This window comes from Erpetoichthys calabaricus, chromosome 2, assembly GCF_900747795.2.
Source record: "Erpetoichthys calabaricus chromosome 2, fErpCal1.3, whole genome shotgun sequence".
NCBI classification, from domain to species: domain Eukaryota; kingdom Metazoa; phylum Chordata; class Cladistia; order Polypteriformes; family Polypteridae; genus Erpetoichthys; species Erpetoichthys calabaricus.
In genome coordinates this window covers 121,737,293-121,757,972 of record NC_041395.2, presented here as the reverse complement: position 1 = coordinate 121,757,972, position 20,680 = coordinate 121,737,293, and the positions used below count along the sequence as shown (strand labels likewise).

At 41.0% G+C, this 20,680-nt stretch overlaps 2 protein-coding genes across 2 annotated transcripts in view; both read right to left on the bottom strand.

Annotated features, from left to right (window-relative positions):
* The window catches only part of nmd3 (NMD3 ribosome export adaptor), a 41,810-nt gene extending 24,254 nt beyond the window's left edge, over positions 1 to 17,556 (bottom strand). Inside the window, exons 1-6 of the mRNA XM_028794466.2 lie at positions 17,468 to 17,556; positions 17,077 to 17,130; positions 15,924 to 16,058; positions 6,470 to 6,566; positions 6,027 to 6,107; positions 392 to 520 (exon numbers count right to left, since the gene is read on the bottom strand). Of these exons, the coding sequence (XP_028650299.1) occupies positions 392 to 520; positions 6,027 to 6,107; positions 6,470 to 6,566; positions 15,924 to 16,058; positions 17,077 to 17,117 (483 nt within the window). The 5' untranslated portion in view covers positions 17,118 to 17,130; positions 17,468 to 17,556. The remainder of the gene's footprint in view (positions 1 to 391; positions 521 to 6,026; positions 6,108 to 6,469; positions 6,567 to 15,923; positions 16,059 to 17,076; positions 17,131 to 17,467) is intronic.
* Positions 17,557 to 18,969: 1,413 nt separating this feature from the next.
* On the bottom strand, positions 18,970 to 20,004 carry LOC114645335 (putative nuclease HARBI1). Its single transcript, XM_028793200.2, has one exon. The coding sequence runs from the start codon at positions 20,002 to 20,004 to the stop codon at positions 18,970 to 18,972; it is 1,035 nt and encodes a 344-aa protein (XP_028649033.2).
* Positions 20,005 to 20,680: the final 676 nt, after the last annotated feature.

Below are 20,680 nucleotides of genomic sequence, written 5' to 3'. Positions count from 1 at the left end.
TCCTGATAGCCCCTTTACACTTTTTCATATTGTACTGTTACTCTGAGGTCAGGTGTAAAGGGTGGGTGCCAGTTGAGGGAATGTTATTCTTCTTTTCACATATTTTTGGAAAAACAGTTTTTTGGTTATTTCCACTTATGTATTTATTGTAATCAATTCAATTTTACCACAAAATACATTTGATCAATTCAAGTTTAAATAATGGACTTGTTTAAGTAATTGATGGATCACTGAATGTGTTACTTTTTTCTTAGTTCCTGGCAACATATGTAGACCTTGACTTTACTATAAAATATACAGGATTATCTTCCAGAATATTAATATTCATAAATCATTATTACATAGTGTAATACATATAATCATTTATATCACAAATTTATGCTAAGTTTACCTTCTGTCTGACTTGCACTATCGCTTTCCAGAAATCTTTAGCTTCAATACGGTGACAATCATCACACATTTGTGCTTGAATGACAAACTCCACCACAAAAACTTGTTGCAAAATGGCTCCATTCATAACCTAAAGGAAAAGTTAAATAAATAAATAAAAACATCTATATCTTAACAGAAGGCTGGGGAAAATGGCCAAAATCACTTGTGATGCAGTATCAAATTTTTGGTATTATTACCAGCTCTGTTTATCATAAAGGTAAAGTTTTGTGAGAATAAGAATGGTCTCAACAGTAACAGCATGACGAGTACAAAGAAAGGACAGGTACAGCATGAAGTACTCAATAGATACTCCAACTTACCTGTAATGAACAGGACATAAAACTATGCAAAAGTGCTTCAAACCCACTGCGGAAACCAGCAATAGCCACCCACCATGTTAGGGTTGAAATGGCCTTGATATTTTGCTTCCATGAGAGAAATATCTTGAATGAATTTCTTACCAGGTTCATCACAAACACTATCCAAATTTGGTAGGAAAAAAATTGTTAAAAAAAAAAAAAGTTATATCAGTCTGAGTGATTGTTTTTTAGTTCATGCATTTCATGCCTTTTGCGATTCAACCACTGTATAAGCCCAGAAGACATGAGGTTTTCCTTATCCCAATCTGATTTTGACATCCAAAATAAATAGACGTAAGCAATTGTCACTGTCCTTGTCAGCTTCTTTTACACTAATCAAGTGGTGTATATTTACCACAAATGTAACTGAAATTGTTGGCACAGTTGATGCAGCTGTGTCTATCGATTTTAAGGTTAAAACTGACAAACTCGCCAACTAAACCTTTGCAAGCTCCAGTCATGCCTTCAGTCCCTCACACACACAAATGTGTCCAGACACTGCTGCAGGAATGCCTCCAGGAGTATACTGATGCTAGAATATTACTAGTAGTAATCGTGGTGTCATGCAACAGGATGTACAGCAAACTATGAGGCAATAGCCAAACGGGTCCTGTCATAACTATTCTGCATATGTGTATAACTTAAGATATGAGAATGCTAGGCAAATCCTGTATTAAGATATTGAATTGGCATACTCAATTTCTTATATAACTGGTGTTCTAACCCCCCCAATAAAAACTATACATTCCAGTTTGGGCAAAAATAAGTGACCACAATACATGTGTAGTGATGGCACATTTGCATAATAGATAGAGCTGCAGTTTCACAACTCCCTACTCCTGGGTACAAATCCTGTACCCAGTTGCTGTTAGGTCTGCTAGGGTTTATATCTGGCCACTTTGGTTTCTCAAATACTATATGTGCTTGCTAAGTTAACTGGCAATTGTAAATACGCCACTGGAAGTGTGGGTGTGCATATGTGGGTGGTGTGATGGAATAGGGTCTGATCCAGAATTTGCTCCTTCTTTAGGCCCAATGCAGGCCAAGAGAGACTCTGTAGTCAAATATTCCACCTTATCAACAGCATTAAAGCAAGATTAAAAATTACATTATTTCATTTTAAAAATTTAGAAAGTAGTCACAACTTTTTGTTGCCCTACAGGACAAAAAGATGACAAATAAAAGTAGACACACTTTTTATATTTTATGTACCTTGCCATATGCCTCCAAGCTACTTCTATACATTGCACTACTTCCACTTGCACAGAACAATTTTACTTTTGGTACAAATGCATTTTGTAGTTGTAACAGCAGATGACCAAATCATTAATTTATCCATCTATAATTGCTCTCCGTAAATCAAACTAATCGGGAACAATTACCCACTTACTCAAATTCACAAGTATTTAAATTTTTGCACCGGGAAAATACAGAAAATGGTCACTACATAGATTATTCCTGTTATGCTTTTACTCAATGTAATTTAATGTACAATTGTGATTTATTAAACAAACAAACATCTACAGAAAGTACTTCCACCTGGACATGGTTATCATTGCCACTTTATGCTACCGTTGTGTTTTATTTGATGCCAGTGTGCTTTTAACTATTTTTTTTTGCATTTTGGACTGGCATGGTGGCATACAGTTTAGTTCTGCTGCACCACAGATCCAGCAACATGGGTTCAAATTCTTTGTTATGACCATTGCTCACATGGAGTTTGTACTCTTTCCCTGTGTCTACAATGTGTATCCCTCGGGGTTTTCTAATTTCTCTGTCACGTTTTCCAAAGCATGCAGGTTAGGTTAACTGGCAATTCCAAACTGATCCCTGTGCCAGTGTTTGCACAAGAATATGTACAAATGAACCCAGGAATGTACTTTGTGTCCCATCCACTGCTTTACCTGCCTTGTGCCAGATAATGTCAAGATAGGCTCTTACTCCTTTCCCCCTAAATTGGATTAAGCAAGTGTGAGAATGCTAGGTTATGATCACAAAATAAATTTAACAAACTCGAAAACAGATCGATAGATCGATAGATCGATAGATACTTTATTAATCCCGATAGGAAATTCACATTCTTCAGCAGCAGCATACTGATACAATAAATAATATTAAATTAAAGAATGATAATAATACAGGTGAAAAAAAACAGACAATAACTATGTATAATGTTAAATATTAACGTTTACCCCCCCTGGTGGAATTAAAGAGTCGCATAGTTTGGGGGAGGAACGATCTCCTCAATCTGTCTGTGGAGCAGGACAGTGACAGCAGTCTGTCGCTGAAGCTGCTCTTCTGTCTGGAGATGACATTATTTAGTGGATGCAGTGGATTCTCCATAATTGATAGGAGCCTGCTGAGCGCCCTTCGCTCTGCCACAGATGTTAAACTGTCCAGCTCCATGCCAACAATAGAGCCTGCCTTCCTCACCAGTTTGTCCAGGCACGAGGCGTCTTTCCTCTTAATGCTGCCTCCCCAGCACACCACTGCGTAGAAGAGGGCGCTCGCCACAACTGTTTGATAGAACATCTGCAGCATCTTATTGCAGATGTTGAAGGAAGCCAGCCTTCTAAGGAAGTATAACCGGCTTTGTCCTTTCTTGCACAGCACATCAGTATTGGCAGTCCAGTCTAATTTATCATCCAGCTGCACTCCCAGATATTTATAGGTCTGCACCATCTGCACACAGTCACCTTTGATGATCACTGGGTCTATGAGGGGTCTGGGCCTCCTAAAATCCACCACCAGCTCCTTGGTTTTACTGGTGTTCAGGTGTAGGTGGTTTGAGTCAGACCATTTAACAAAGTCATTGATTAGGTCCCTATACTCCTCCTCCAGCCCATTCCTGATACAGCCCACGATAGCAGTGTCATCAGCGAACTTTTGCACATGGCAGGACTCCGAGTTGTATTGGAAGTCCGATGTATATAGGCTGAACAGGACCGGAGAAAGTACAGTCCCTTGTGGCGCTTCTGTGTTGCTGACCACAATGTCAGACGTGCAGTTCCCAAGACGCACATACGGAGGTCTGTCTTTAAGATAGTCCACGATCCATGCCACTAGGTATGAATCTAATCCCATCTCTGTCAGCTTGTCCCTAAGGAGCAGAGGTTGGATTGTGTTGAAGGCGCTAGAGAAGTCTAGAAACATAATTCTTACAGCACCACTGCCTCTGTCCAAGTGAGAGAGGGATCGGTGTAGCATATAGATGATGGCATCTTCCGCTCCCACCTTCTCCTGATATGCAAACTGCAGAGGGTCAAGGGCGTGTTGAACCTGTGGCCTAAGGTGGTGAAGCAGCAGCCTCTCCATGGTCTTCATCACATGTGATGTCAGAGCAACAGGCCGAAAGTCATTCAGCTCACTAGGACGTGATACCTTTGGGACTGGGGTGATACAAGATGTTTTCCAAAGCCTCGGGACTCTCCCCTGTTCCAGGTTCAGGTTGAAGATGCGCTGTAGAGGACCCCCCAGCTCCGATGCACAGACCTTCAGCAGTCGTGGCGATACTCCATCTGGACCCGCTGCTTTGCTGGCACGAAGTCTCCTCAGCTCTCTGCTCACTTGCGCTGTTGTTATTATGGGTGGGGATGTTTTTCCTATGCTGGTATCAGCAGAAGGATGTGTGGAGGGTGCAGTACTCCGAGGTGAGAGTGAGAGTGGGTTAGGGTGGTCAAACCTGTTAAAAAAGTTGTTCATTTGGTTTGCTCTCTTCACGTCTCTCTCAATGGTGGTACCCCGCTTCGAGCTGCAGCCAGTGATGATCTTCATCCCATCCCACACTTCCTTCATGCTGTTATTCTGCAACTTCTGCTCCAGCTTTCTCCTGTACTGCTCCTTCGCCGCCCTGAGTTGGACTCGGAGTTCCTTCTGCACGCGCTTGAGCTCATGCTGATCACCGTCTTTAAAAGCCCTTTTCTTCTGATTCAAAAGGCCCTTGATGTCACTTGTAATCCATGGCTTGTTGTTAGCATAGCAGCGTACTGTTCTTACTGGAACTACAATGTCCATACAGAAGTTGATGTAGTCAGTAGTGCAGTCAACAACTTCCTCAATGTTCTCATTATGAGATCCCTGCAGGATATCCCAGTCTGTAGTTCCAAAAAGTTCTCTCAGAGTATTCTCAGCCTCCGGGGTCCACTTCCTGAATGATCGTGTGGTTACAGGTAGGACTCTAACTTTTGGTTTATAGTGAGGCTGAAGCTGAACCAGGTTATGATCTCCTTTCCCAAGCGCAGGCAGCGGGGTGGCGCTGTATGCGTCTTTAACGTTTGCATACAGTAAATCAATAGTCTTATTTCCCCGGGTGTTACAGTCCACATACTGGGAGAATGCAGGCAATGTTTTGTCCAGCGTCACATGGTTAAAGTCTCCAGCGATTAGCACAAGCCCCTCAGGGTGCTGTGTTTGTAACTTAGCAACAGCGGAATGGATGATGTCACTCGCTGACTCCACGTCTGCCCGAGGAGGAATGTATACAATAACAACAATGACATGTCCAAACTCTCTGGGCAAATAGTAGGGACGTAAACTTACGGCCAACAGTTCGCTATCCCTGCAACAAGTGGAGATTTTGACGTTAACATGTCCAGAGTGACACCACCGTGTATTAACATAGAGAGCGAGTCCTCCTCCTTTGTGCTTACCACAGGTACTTGCATCTCTGTCCGCTCTAACTGTGCTAAACCCGGATAGCTCCACGTTGGCATCTGGGATGGTGTTATTTAGCCACGTTTCGCAGAAACACAACAAACTGCATTCTCTGTAGGTCCTTACATTTTTCACCAGCGCAGCCAGTTCGTCGATCTTATTTGAGATTGAGTTTACATTTCCCAGAATCACAGAAGGCACCGAAGGCTTGAAACGCCACTTTCTCGCAAGCCGCTTCTTTTTTAGCTTAGTGCCGGCTCTGCTGCCACGATACCGCCTTCTTACCTCGTCGGGTAAATATGGAACCACACCGGCACTGGCATTTGTTCTCAGCGCCCGAAGTTGAGTACTTGAATAGGTGAGTCTCGGCGTGTTAAAATCCATGCCCACGTTGTAAAAGTAAGTGTGTCCAGGGAAGGAATCCACATAAAATAAAGTGGTAGGAGTGATCAATAAATAAAAATAGAAAAATAAAAGTAGAAAAGTACACATACATATACAGTCATACACGGAGCTGCTGAAAAGGCTGCCACTCACGGCGGCGCCGGATGCTAGAATAACAACAGAAGTATCTTTGCTTACCTCCTTTTGTATAGTCAGTTTCAGTTTAATTCTTTTGGAGTGTGGTTCAGTCCATACAAACCCTGCATCAATTAAACGAACCTGAAGGATACAGATAAAGACAAGGGACTTAAATATGTACATAGGTATCTCCTCCCAGTACAGTGGGTTTTTTAAACACATATTAAGCATGCAGAGAAGTGGAATGTTAAAATACTGTACTAACACAGCATTCTAATATTTTACAAACAATTGAAAGGTTCAAACTGTTCCCAAAGTTAACTATAAGAAAATGTACAATATATTATGAATTTTAAGTGTTGGCCATACCATAAAATTTAACTTTTTTCATTTATGTCATGTCAACTTCCTAAAGGTGTTGATTTAAATATATTCAAAGTGCTATAGTCCTTCATCTATTTGTGTTCTTTTAAAAGGTTCACAATAAATAAATAAATCAGTACCTTACTTATAGGTGCTTTTAACTTTTTCAAGCAAAGAGCAAGAAGTTCTCTTGATTCCAAAGCACATTGTACCCAGGTAGCTGGAGGCTGCAAATATCTAAAACAAACAAACAACTATCAATAAGGAAAACAAAAACTTATTTTACTTTCACTGCTTATGTGAGCTGCAAAAACAACCACTGACCAATAAATTGTATGGATAAAATATTTTAAAGAGGTAAATCATAAAACAATTGTTTATTTATTTCACATGATATGGTATTTCAACATCTAGATAGATAGATAGATAGATACTTTATTAATCCCAATGGGAAATTCACATTCTCCAGCAGCAGCATACTGATACAATAAATAATATTAAAGATTGACAATAATGCAGGTGAAAAACAGACAATAACTTTGTATAATGTTAAATGTTAACGTTTACCCCCCCCCCGGATGGAATTGAAGAGTCGCATAGTTTGGGGGAGGAACGATCTCCTCAATCTGTCAGTGGAGCAGGACAGTGACAGCAGTCTGTCACTGAAGCTGCTCTTCTGTCTGGAGATGATACTATTTAGTGGATGCAGTGGATTCTCCATAATTGATAGGAGCCTGCTGAGCGCCCTTCGCTCTGCCACAGATGTTAAACTGTCCAGCTCCATGCCAACAATAGAGCCTGCCTTCCTCACCAGTTTGTCCAGGCGGGAGGCGTCTTTCTTCTTAATGCTGCCTCCCCAGCACACCACCGCGTAGAAGAGGGCGCTCGCCACAACCGTCTGATAGAACATCTACAGCATCTTATTGCAGATGTTGAAGGACACCAGCCTTCTAAGGAAGTATAGTCGGCTCTGTCCTTTCTTACATAGAGCATCAGTATTGGCAGTCCAGTCTAATTTATCATCCAGCTGCACTCCCAGATATTTATAGGTCTGCACACAGTCACCTTTGATGATCACGGGGTCCATGAGGGGTCTGGACCTCCTAAAATCCACCACCAGCTCCTTGGTTTTGCTGGTGTTCAGTTGTAGGTGGTTTGAGTCGCACCATTTAACAAAGTCATTGATTAGGTCCCTATACTCCTCCTCCAGCCCATTCCTGATGCAGCCCACAATAGCAGTGTCATCAGCGAACTTTTGCACATGGCAGGACTCCGAGTTGTATTGGAAGTCCGATGTATATAGGCTGAACAGGACCGGAGAAAGTACAGTCCCCTGTGGTGCTCCTGTGTTGCTGACCACAATGTCAGACGTGCAGTTCCCAAGACGCACATACTGAGGTCTGTCTTTAAGATAGTCCACGATCCATGCCACTAGGTATGAATCTACTCCCATCTCTGTCAGCTTGTCCCTAAGGAGCAGAGGTTGGATTGTGCTGAAGGCACTAGAGAAGTCTAGAAACATCATTCTTACAGCACCACTGCCTCTGTCTAACTGGGAGAGGGATCGGTGTAGCATATAGATGATGGCATCCTCCGCCCCCACCTTCTCCTGATATGCAAACTGCAGAGGGTCAAGGGCGTGTTGAACCTGTGGCCTAAGGTGGTGAAGCAGCAGCCTCTCCATGGTCTTCATCACATGTGATGTCAGAGCAACAGGCCGAAAGTCATTCAGCTCACTAGGACATGATACCTTTGGGACTGGGGTGATGCAAGATGTTTTCCAAAGCCTCGGGACTCTCCCCTGTTCCAGGCTCAGGTTGACGATGCGTTGTAGAGGACCCCCCAGCTCCGATGCACAGACCTTCAGCAGTCGTGGCGATACTCCATCTGGACCCGCTGCTTTGCTGGCACGAAGTCTCCTCAGCTCTCTGCTCACCTGCGCTGTTGTAATTGTGGGTGGGGATGTCTCTCCTATGCTGGTATCAGCAGAAGGATGTGTGGAGGGTGCAGTACTCCGAGGTGAGAGTGGGTTAGGGTGGTCAAACCTGTTAAAGAAGTTGTTCATTTGGTTTGCTCTCTTCACGTCTCTCTCGATGGTGGTACCCCGCTTCGAGCTGCAGCCAGTGATGATCTTCATCCCATCCCACACTTCCTTCATGCTGTTATTCTGCAACTTCTGCTCCAGCTTTCTCCTGTACTGCTCCTTTGCTGCCCTGAGCTGGACTCGGAGTTCCTTCTGCACGCGCTTGAGCTCATGCTGATCACCGTCTTTAAAAGCCCTTTTCTTCTGGTTCAAAAGGCCCTTGATGTCACTTGTAATCCATGGCTTGTTGTTAGCATAGAAGCGTACAGTTCTTACTGGAACTACAATGTCCATACAGAAGTTGATGTAGTCAGTAGTGCAGTCAACAACTTCCTCAATGTTCTCACTATGTGATCCCTGCAGGATATCCCAGTCTATAGTTCCAAAACATTCCCTCAGAGTATTCTCAGCCTCCGGGGTCCACTTCCTGAATGATCGTGTGGTTGCAGGTAGGACCCTCACTTTTGGTTTGTAGTGAGGCTGAAGCAGAACCAGATTATGATCTGCTTTCCCAAGCGCAGGCAGCAGGGTGGCGCTGTATGCGTCTTTAACGTTTGCATACAGTAAATCAATAGTCTTATTTCCCCGCACATACTGGGAGAAGGCAGGTAATGTTTTGTCCAGCGTCACATGGTTAAAGTCTCCAGCGATTAGCACAAGCGCCTCTGGGTGCTGCGTTTGTAACTTAGCAACAGCAGAATGGATAATGTCACTCGCTGTCTCCATGTCCGCCCGAGGAGGAATGTATACAATAACAACAATGACGTGTCCAAACTCTCTGGGCAAGTAATAGGGATGCAAACTTACGGCCAACAGTTCGATGTCCCTGCAGCAAGTGGAGATTTTGACGTTAACATGTCCAGAGTTACACCACCGTGTATTAACATAGAGAGCGAGTCCTCCTCCTTTGTGCTTCCCACAGGTACTTGCATCTCTGTCCGCTCTAACTGTGCTAAACCCGGGAAGCTCCACATTAGCATCTGGGATGGTGGTAGTTAGCCACGTTTCACAAAAACACAACAAACTGCATTCTCTGTAGGTTCTGACATTTTTCACCAGCGCAGCCAGTTCGTCGATCTTATTTGAGATTGAGTTCACATTCCCCAGAATCACAGAAGGCATAAATAAATGTTCTTAAATTTAAATAATGTAATTTGGTAATTACAATAACAGACCTTAAAATTACCATCACTCAGTAAAAATACAAAATATTGATAAGAAGAAAGAAGTAAAAGATGAAATGTACATAAAGCCTCTAGCACAAGTATTTATTTTTCATTATTTTTTGTCTCACACCCTCTTGCCCTAAATATTTAGAGCTACAAGAAACATTAGAAATTTAAATGTGGGAGTTTAGTAGTAATTGTTTTATGGCAGTTTAATGCTCTCACACCCTCTTGCCCTAAATATTTAGAGCTACAAGAAACATTAGAAATTTAAATGTGGGAGTTTAGTAGTAATTGTTTTATGGCAGTTTAATGCCATCTTCACACACTGATTACATGAAGAAAAAATAATATGGGAAAAAATATGTATTTTTTTTTACTCCAAATTGTTCATTAGACTAGTACAAATATAATAAATCACACACTAAAGAGACTCCAGCACACTAAAATATAAGTACAGTCAAAACATGTTGACTTTACAGCATTTCCTCAGATACAGTCCTTGGTTAACTCTCTACTGATGGGATACATTCAGTATTTCACTACCACAAATTTCAAGGTTCTGTTTTAGCTCTTGCAGATACAAAATTAAATGTCTGTATTAAATTAGTTTAAAGGTGCAACAGTACTTTTTTCATGGGTTCTTGAAATATAATCATTTTACAAAAAGAAAACAAAAATATTAGGAAATACTGCAAGGACAAACAAAAAAATGAAACATGCTCATTTCATTCTAAAATTCTTATGTGAAACATCACAGAGTTTGAAAACTTACATACTGTAGAACCCATTGAAATGGACAAAACGGTCATCACAATATTTAAGTGTGGGCGGTTGTTTAATAGGAACCAGAGGTATGACCCTAACAAAGTGTGTCCCAGAGTCTTGGGAATAGCTTAGAACACCTAACTGCAAATCAACAATTTTGCTTCACAAAAGACTTTTGGAAAATTCTACTAACAACTTCACACTGATAGAAAGGACCACAGAACAACTGTGAAGAGCTTAATTAAGGATGGATCATAAAAAAAATAATAATAGCTGGCCTTTCAAAGGTTTGGGTTAAATATGTTAGTTTCCTTGTAAATGGGTCAGTTTCCTTGATGAATCCATGGTTTCATTATTTTACTTTCTTCCACTTTTCAATACACAATCCCTTGTTTTCCTGAGAGACTTGTCACCGTGTTCTCATTAAATCATGCCGCTCAGTGATGTTACAGTGTGGCACAAGTAATTTTTGGGTTGGCAGACATGAGTTATAGTGAAAAATGCATCTACGCTTCAACACCTTTTTGTGGAAACATTAAGCAACACATTGCATTTTGCATTTTGATTCTTTGACATTAAACTAAGTTTTTTTTTTTTGCTTGGCAAATTTGCTAAATGGTCATGTCAAGAAGGCTGTGAGGAAACTTTTGAGAAACAAGGCAGATAAGAACTGGTACAAAACTCCAGAAATGGTTGTGCCAATACAGGTTGAATATAGAGGATTCCCTTTAAATTAATATGCAGAACACTTAAAGCAGCTTTGTTGAACAGGTGGTGGTGGGGAGACGAGAAAGACAGTGGTTTAAAACCTTGGTAAAGCAGCAGACAGAGCCTCAACGTGAGGAGTAGTGACTAGCTGATACCAGTAGACCAGTGATATGGATAGGGAGTAAAACACCTGGGGCCTCATGTATAACGCCGTGCGTAGAATTCACACTACAGTAATCCCTCCTCCATCGCGGGGGTTGCGTTCCAGAGCCATCCGCGAAATAAGAAAATCCGCGAAGTAGAAACCATATGTTTATATGGTTATTTTTATATTGTCATGCTTGGGTCACAGATTTGCGCAGAAACACAGGAGGTTGTAGAGAGACAGGAACGTTATTCAAACACTGCAAACAAACATTTGTCTCTTTTTCAAAAGTTTAAACTGTGCTCCATGACAAGACAGAGATGACAGTTCCGTCTCACAATTAAAAGAATGCAAACATATTTTCCTCTTCAAAGGAGTGCGCGTCAGGAGCAGAGTCTGTCAGAAAGACACAGGAAAGCAAACAAATCAATAGGGCTGTTTGCTTTTAAGTATGCGAAGCACCGCGGCACAAAGCTGTTGAAGTCGGCAGCTCACACCCCCTCCGTCAGGAGAGAGAGAGAGAGAGAGAGAGAGAGAGAGAGAGAGAGAGAGAGAGAGAGAGAGAGAAAAACAAAACAGTGAAAAATCAATACGTGCCCTTTGAGCTTTTAAGTATGCGAAGCACTGTGCAGCATGTCGTTTCAGGAAGCAGCTGCACAAAAGATAGCAACGTGAAGATAATCTTTCAGCATTTTTAGACGAGCGTCCGTATAGTCTAGGTGTGCGAACAGCCCCCCTGCTCAATCCCCCTACGTCAGGATCAGAGAAAGTCAGCGCAAGAGAAAGAAAAAAGTAAGCTGGGTAGCTTCTCAGCCATCTGCCAATAGCGTCCCTTATATAAAATCAACTGGGCAAACCAACTGAGGAAGCATGTACCAGAAATTAAAAGACCCATTGTCCGCAGAAACCCGCGAAGCAGCGAAAAATCCGCGATATATATTTAAATATGCTTACATATAAAATCCGCGATGGAGTGAAGCCGCAAAAGGCGAAGCGCGATATAGCAAGGGATTACTGTATAATATGGCATACGGACAAAAGCGGAAATGTGCTTACGCACAAAAAAATCCAGATATATAAATCTGTGCGAACGCCAACTTCCACATTCTTCCGCTACATAAATCCCTGTCAGCGTGAAAAGTAACGCACGTGCACGCACCTGCTGTCCCACCCCAATTACACCTCTTTGAATATGCAAATCAATATAAATAGCCCTTAAACTCAGCCTTCTGTGAAAAGACAATGGCAAAAGCACAGGGGAAAATAGAAGAATTTCAGCGAATACCATGTGGAGGCAAGGAAAAACGTACTATTTGTTGGTTTAAACAGTGATATACTGTAATCAACAAAAGGAAGTTGATTGAGTGATATACAGTCTCGGGGAAACTCGAAAGCTCAAGTTCACAAAGTCGCAGAGTGCCCAAAATAAAAAAGAAGCAGTCAAATATCAAAGTCGCCGTGAAAAGGCGAGTCGTAGCCCACCGTCTTAGTGTCACATGAAAGCTTATTAGGGTACAGAGGAAAAAAAAAATAGGCACACAGTGGGGAAAAAAGCATGAAATGTCAAATTTAATCTTGAAATTTCCATGTTAATCACGTAGTTTATTTTGTCATTAAAGTAGAACATCATAAACTTCATCTTAAAATTATTTAATTTACTAGTTTCTCAAATCCCATCGTAACTAAGGTAGCATGTTAAATGCTTTGTTTTGTATTTGATCTTCTATGTGCTCTATGTGCACTACCTACTTCTTAAACAGGCTTTCTCTTCCTCTGACAGGACACAGAATCCATTACATTCGTAATATTACAGCTCTCTGAATAATTAAAATACTGAGATTTATACATGATATTTTCATGATGACAGGAGTTAAAGCATGTTACTAAACATGGGAACACGGTGGCAAAGATGCTTGCTGCGCCATTCGCGACCTTCGATGAAATAATTTATTACAGCAGTACTGTCTCTTTCAAATGTACTAACCCCCAATTCCTGTCCTTCCTTTTCTTTCTCCAAGTAACCAATCGCCACACAATCAGCTGTGTAATAGATGTTAAGCCATTTGTAAGTTTAGAACGCAGATTCTTCAAAACTTTTAAAGAACATTGAAATATCTTCGTAGTACATGTTTAATTATTCTATCCATCTGTGTTTCCGCATTGTCGCACCAGCCCCAGCAAGAATACAGCGCGAGGCAGGAATAATCGGGGAGCCAGCTCGTTGCTAGCGCTACGACACCGTGTCCTCACATGTTTAATTATTAACAATATAGATTATTTAAATGACATTAACATTTTATCTGTATAATGTAATAAACATATTTTGCTGCATTTCATCTTAAAAATGATATCGTCATCATATGTAAATACACGCTTTATAAAGTGGTGCAGGTTGTGCAATATTATAACTATCGCAAGTTTGCAGTGAGGTAATTGCACTTGTAAGTACAAACAGTTCTATAAGGAGCACTTGATGGATTGATTGAGTGCGTTTATAGTTCTTGGGATGAAACTGTTTCTGAACCGCGAGGTCTGTACAGGAAAGGCTCTGAAGCATTTGCCGGATGAGAGCAGTTCAAATAGTGAATGGCTGAGGCAGCGTGTGCTTGATTCTGTATATCGAGAATTCTCTTTCCGATCAGCTGCTCCAAGTAGTGCAGTGAAAGTAACAAAGCTAAAGCAGCTATGGTATTAGGAATAGTTTGGCCATCCCGTGGACCATTATATTGTTACAGGTTAATTACAATCAGATGCCTTAAACTAATAAACAATATGCAGTTAATTTCAGTGTAGTTATAAAGCTGCGTCAGGGATGTGGATCTAAAAAAGAAAGGATAACCACACAGGAACAGTAGCACTGCTTTGACGCTGGGTGCCGCCAGTTTGCAAAACCAAGCGGAGAACTTGCGTATGCCAGGGTTTGAGCTTCCATGAAAATGTGCGTGGCTTTATGGCAAGTTTAGGTTTTATACATCGCAATTTGAGTGTGGAAATGGGCTTACGCAACATTTTTGTGTGTACACACCGTTTATACATGAGGCCCCTGATGACATAATTTCCTGATCTGCTTCTAAACCCACTTATTCAGAGCAGGCAGCAGTCTATTGCTGGGTTAACACACACACCCCAATACCCCAATGTTTTAAGTGAAGAAACAAAAATACAAACAGCGTAATAAAATGTGTGCATCAGTAAGAGAGGGGGGGAAAAAACACACACCTTCCAACCTTATTTGTGCATCGTATCTATACTGCAGTATAAACCTGTGCTGTATTTCATTATGACAGGCACCTACTGCCAGAGTTACTAGCTATGTTAGCTAGGTTTTCAGCTATTGTGTCTCCTCTATAAAAATATAATTCTTTATACCACTGGTGACAGTGCTTCTTAATAACTGATTGGCTGTTGATTGTCAACAACCTCTTTGATTTTTACCTGCTCTTTTATGGTAAACATCCTTTCTGAATTTTTTTTTTTTTTTTTTTTAAATGACTGCTGGTGAGAAGTTTTTCCCTTATAATGCTACCAATATGGTAGGTTGTTGCTGTCTGATCTCATGAAGGCATTCTGGTTTTATATGTGGTATTTATTATATTTATCCTGAGGTAATAGATCAATCTTTATGTACCACCTTTTACACAACACTACATAACAAAGTGGTTTAGAAAAAAAAAATGTTTAAATGAAGTGTAATATTTTCTTCCTCCTTTTTGATTTAAGTTGAAATCCGTAACAGAGCTTAGTGTCATCAACATTTGAATGAAACTTAATGCATCTCACAAAATGTAGTGTTGTAAAATGAGTTATGAGATTCTTCATGTAAGGAATATAGACATTTTGAGGTAAATGTTGCTATACTTACTAATCATAGCAGTGAAAAGTATGTATGTTGCATATCGATTAGTATATACAAGTAACAATTTTGCTGTACATGTGACAATGATTAAGCTAATCGCCACTATATCAGTCTCAGAAGCATTACCCCCGAATCCAAGGTCATATCACATTTCAGGCACTGTCCTGTTCTCTTCTTATCACATTCTGAAAAACAGCATCTCCATCAGCTAAAGAAAAAAAATCATGGCTTCGATTCATGGTTAATTTGTATATGGTAAAGTGCTGCGATGGCCTTTCACTGGTTCTTCACTATCAATTCATCCAAGGGCACAATAGCCTTCCTACCAAAACTGTCAACATCACCCACTTTATCACACCCATAATCAACCATATATCAAATGACCACGAAGTACCCATTAAACTCATTAACTCAGTTGACACTTTTTAGGTGCACTGTAGCAGCAGTAGAAAAACCTCAAAAATCCACGTAACTGAAATCTGCCCACTTGACTTCTTATGATGAACCTATGCAGTGGTTCTCCTGACTGAAACCATACTGGGTTTCCTGGTAACTGCACCACAATATGTTTATGGAAACTAATTTTGTCACAATGTCCACCGACATTATATAGTCAATATTAAACATTCAAAAGTCACTCTGCAAAAATGTTTACTATTCTCTACTGAAGCTACAAATACTTAAACTAATTATGTTACAAAAATGTAATCACAACATTACTGCTTAATATATTACCATAAAAAAAGTAAAAATAACAATATATTTTGGGGAAAACATACAGTATGACAATGGCATGACATGTGAACATACAGTACAATATTACATAAAAATAGTAAAGTTAAATATTTAGAAAAGGAATTTTTCGTACCTTTCACATTGCTTGCAAAAATGAACAGATACCTGTTTAGGAATCCCCTCTGTAATGTCAACTTGTGTTCTTAAGCAGGCAACACACATACTGGCCGGATTAGGGGGAATGGGCGTCCCACATTCACAGCATAGTCTAATGGTTAAATAAAATAGAAACTTTATTGTATTTGCAACTAACAAACACAAAAAGATCTGTCCAAATAAAATGGAAGTTCACTCACGCTAGCATCAAATCAATTTTAAACAAAAATATTAATACTGTACTTCAAATAAAAAGAACAGAAATTCAACATTCAAATTGTCTTGAATGTCCACATAAAACATACTAGAACTACTTACAATGCAATTTTAAGTGGTTTACCAACTTTGTATGGTTTCCCGGTTGTTTAGCACAGGACAATTTCTTCTTATTGTACGGTTTCTTTTTATCTTCATAAGTCACCATTAATTTGGTTAATACTTAAACTACGTATGTGGAATCCTTTCGATACATTTTCGTTTCAACCAATACCTATTGTTTCTGAAGCAGTTGGCAGACTGAGCTCTTACTGACAGGTAGCAGTCTGCAGGGATGGAGGAAAGTCAGTGTGCTGGGAGAGTAGTCCACATGTTCGATGCAGGTGTTGTCTTCATGAGTGGCTACGTGATTATGTGTTTTGAAGTGGGTTTGAGTAGTTAAGTGCAACAAAACAGAAACACTAATAGGCATCCGCAACTGTGCCTAAAAGACTGGATGCGAACACCACACAATAGTATAAGCGAGATTGTGTCGCAGCTTGCCCAGGTGTGCTGGTGCGTTTTTTGTTTGTTTTGGAGGCATTCCCGGGGGCACAAAACAGCTGGTTTAGGTCTGCTAGTATTCGGCTATTAGCATCAATAAATATGCTGTCACTTTAAGGGCCTAACTACTTACTACTTTCCCATGTGGTGTCTCCGTTACACCCTTGCCAGTGCTGGTTACAACCCTTCAACGTCATACACTTCCAGCTTCTTTAAAATCCACGATGACTGGAGTGGATATACTTTCAGTGCGCATCCTACGCTGACATTACATCATCTTCTACACATTTCTTGCCATTTCAAATGATCAAGTTGTTAAGGTATTCCGAATGACTTTTTTAAAATTTACATCAAAAATCTTAAAAACTTACATCTTCCCCTGACTGTTTGCAGAGGCCGGTATGTACTCCATTTCTTAGGTTTCACTGTTCAAATGAGAAAAAATGAAAAGTCTAAATGTCAGTCTTGACAGTAACAAAAACCATGATAAATCAAACGTATAATAACAGAAAAGTTTGAAGCATAATGATTTCAATAATTTTCTAATGTAACAATGGAAATTCATATTTCAATTGATGGTTTCAAACGAATTAAAGCCTTACTTAAACGCAATTTGCGGAGTAATTAAACTTACAGCTGTTTAAGAAAAAAATTGCACACATAAACGTATTCTGTTAGCTTTCCAATATCGCTTACTTATATAGCGATAAAACATTAAAAAAAATAAAATGTTCTAATATTCCATGTACACGTTACACTTACCCACGTTGCTGCGGAACTTTACTGACAGAATGATGACGCCATTCGCCGAATAGTAAAAGGACCCTGGGCCTCTTGAACTTGCTGTCTACGGTGCGCCTGATTCGCTCAGCGTATAAATCTACTCTTTATTATGGCTCTGCGCCGTTTCAGATTGCTTTCTTCTTTCTAACGTTACTATGACCATTATTTTAGCTTTCTATCGTAACTGCCTTAAAATTAGGTTTCTTATTTCCTGGCGCTTGCCGTGAGAGGATTCCATACTGCATCTCTGTTGTTAGTCATTAGCACTAAAACATAAGTAACATGATAGTTATAATTTGATACTAACCCTCACCTATTCTGTTTCTCTTGTCGGTACTCAAATGTGGCACTTGGTGCCACGGCCCGCCTGCCTAAGGTGAAGTCATCCCTGATGGAAGATCGCAGGAATCGTGGGAAAGAGGGGTCCTTTCATCGGATTGGCTGGCCCAGCGCAGTTTCAGCCGTGGAATGGCCAAATGGGGGAGGTAGCTTGATGGAAGAGCTCCAGGGCCCAGTTGTTCAAAAGTAATCCAATGGGATTTGGGATAACAGATTGGATTGAATCTTGAAAATGGGTTGTTCAAAGAGAAAAGAGGGATTCTGGAATCAGATCAGTTCACCTAATCCAATCTCAGTTTTAATCAGGATCAGTCTTTTGTGTTGTTCAAAAGTTTGTGTATGAATTGGGACACATTTGATCCCAAAAATCAGGATAATCCTGATCCCAACACAGAGGTGGATTCAGTGTGGATTTCTGGCACACAATAAAATAAAACTTGAAAATTGATCAAAAAAGCTATGTTTGCAGGTGATGTATACATCTATTTATATCCATCCATCCATCCATTTTCTAACCTGCTGAATCCGAACACAGGGTCACGGGGGTCTGCTGGAGCCAATCCCAGCCAACACAGGGCACAAGGCAGGAAACAATCCAGGGCAGGGTGCCAACCCACCGCAGGACACACACAAACACACCCACACACCAAGCACACACTAAGGCCAATTTTAGAATCGCCAATTATTTTGTATAATTGTTGAACTAGGACAGTGACAATGTAAATAAAGTAGGGAATAAGACATGAAGCCTTTTGGTATCCATCCATCCATTTTCCAACCCGCTGAATCCGAACACAGGGTCACGGGGGTCTGCTGGAGCCAATCCCAGCCAACACAGGGCACAAGGCAGGAAACAATCCTGGGCAGGGTGCCAACCCACCACAGGACACACACAAACACACCCACACACCAAGCACACACTAAGGCCAATTTTAGAATCGCCAATTATTTTGTATAATTGTTGAACTAGGACAGTGACAATGTAAATAAAGTAGGGAATAAGACATGAAGCCTTTTGGTATAGTCAAAGGAAAAAAATCCCTGTGAAATATCAGTACTCAAACAAAATCTCAAAGCTCAAAAAGCTCTACTGTCCATTGTATTTTAATGAAAATGACAATTACTATTACTCAAGTCATCAGTCAGAAGTAATGTCTTACAATTGCATCCCTGATCACACGTCCAGTCTGGCCCTCATTTGGAGCGAACATTGGAGGTTGCTCTGGTTGCACTTCATCAGGCTCAGGTCCATCATATATGTCATCAAGAGGAACATTACGCCTGGTGGCAATGTTATGCAAGACAATACAGGCTAGTATTATATTGCATGCCACCTTGGGTTCCACCCGCAAGTAGTTAAGGCATGCAAAGCGCCTCTTCAGGACTCCATTTAAGCGCTCAATTGCGCATCTTGTTTTGCAATGTGCAGAGTTGAAGCCTGCCTGCTCAGGTGTGTTTGCAACTGGAAAAGGGGTCATCAGCCATGGTAGGAGTGGATAAGCACTGTCTCCCAATATTATACCATTTGGTCGGTTGGACTGGAGCTTTCTGTATAGTGCGCTCTCCCTCAGGATACGTGCATCATGGACAGACCCTGGCCACTTGACAACACAGCTTGTAATGATGAGGTCAGCGTTGGCCACAAGTTGGACATTGATGCTGTGCCTCCCTTTTCGGTTCACATACTGCCACTCCCTTTCATGAAGCGCTTGAATGTGCACATGAGTACAATCAATAACACCAATAGTATTAGGCATGTTCCCCAAATGAAAGAAACTTCGCTTAGTTTGCGCCATCTGGTCATCCTTGGGAAATGAAACAAATTCATTGACCAGACTGGCCAATTCAACTGAGACAGCTTTCACCACATTACTAACAGTTGATTTGTCCACTCCGATATTGTCACCAACAACCTGGTAGAAAGTCCCATTGGCATAAAAGCGCAGTGCAATTAGGCACTGTTCCTTCACGGACAGAGCATGACTCCTTTTGGTTTTGTGCTGTAACTTTGGCCTGACAAGTTCTGCAATGTACTTGATATCATCCCACCCAAAGTGAAAACGAGCATACAGTTCCTCTGTAGTGTATTGCGCAAGTGGTTTGGCACGCTCAGCATACATTCTTTCATGGTATTTTCTCCTTCCCAACCTGTGGTAGCGATGAACAACACCTGCCATGCCAATGCCTCTGTAAACCTATGACCGAGGTGTGTAAGAAATTGATGATTTTATTTGGTCACACATCAATTAAGCAACAACGAGCTGACTGGTTTGTCATGTATTGAATTACCCCAATCAAGCACAGGGCCTATAAAATCAGTGTTAGCTACACAAAAGAGATGGAACCATGGACTCAAAAGGGCCTAATTTCACAGTGGCAGAAAACCATGCACTGTTGGACTGTGTTAGGTGCCATTATTCCTCCATAGTAGGACACTTCAGTTCATTAAAGGGGAGAGAAGCGACCAAGAATTGCAAACAGAACATTTGGGAGGACATCACCAAGAATGTGAATGCTATAGGAGCTGGTCAGAAAGGACCACAAAACAAGTCATATTAAGATGGAAGAACCTTAAAGCCAAGGCAACAAAGGACCTTGCTGAGGCCAAAAACCCCACAACGGGTAACAAGCCTTTCAAGAGGGGTGAGTATACTGACATTGTCCTTAACATTATTGGTGGTGACAAATCAGAAGCTCTGCATGGAATTGATGGTGTTGAAGTCGATGGTGAGCCCACAGTTACAGAGGAGGGTGGGCCTGGTCCTCCTAATGAAGAGGAAATATTTGTCCTCAATCTCAGTCAAGTGGTTGAGGAAGAAGGTGGATCCTCACAGATAGAGCCAGCTGTTGTCA

What these genes read in the sequence shown, in the direction of transcription:
- LOC114645335 (XM_028793200.2), bottom strand. Translation starts at nt 20,004, where the DNA reads ATGGCAGGTGTTGTTCATCGCTACCACAGGTTGGGAAGGAGAAAATAC.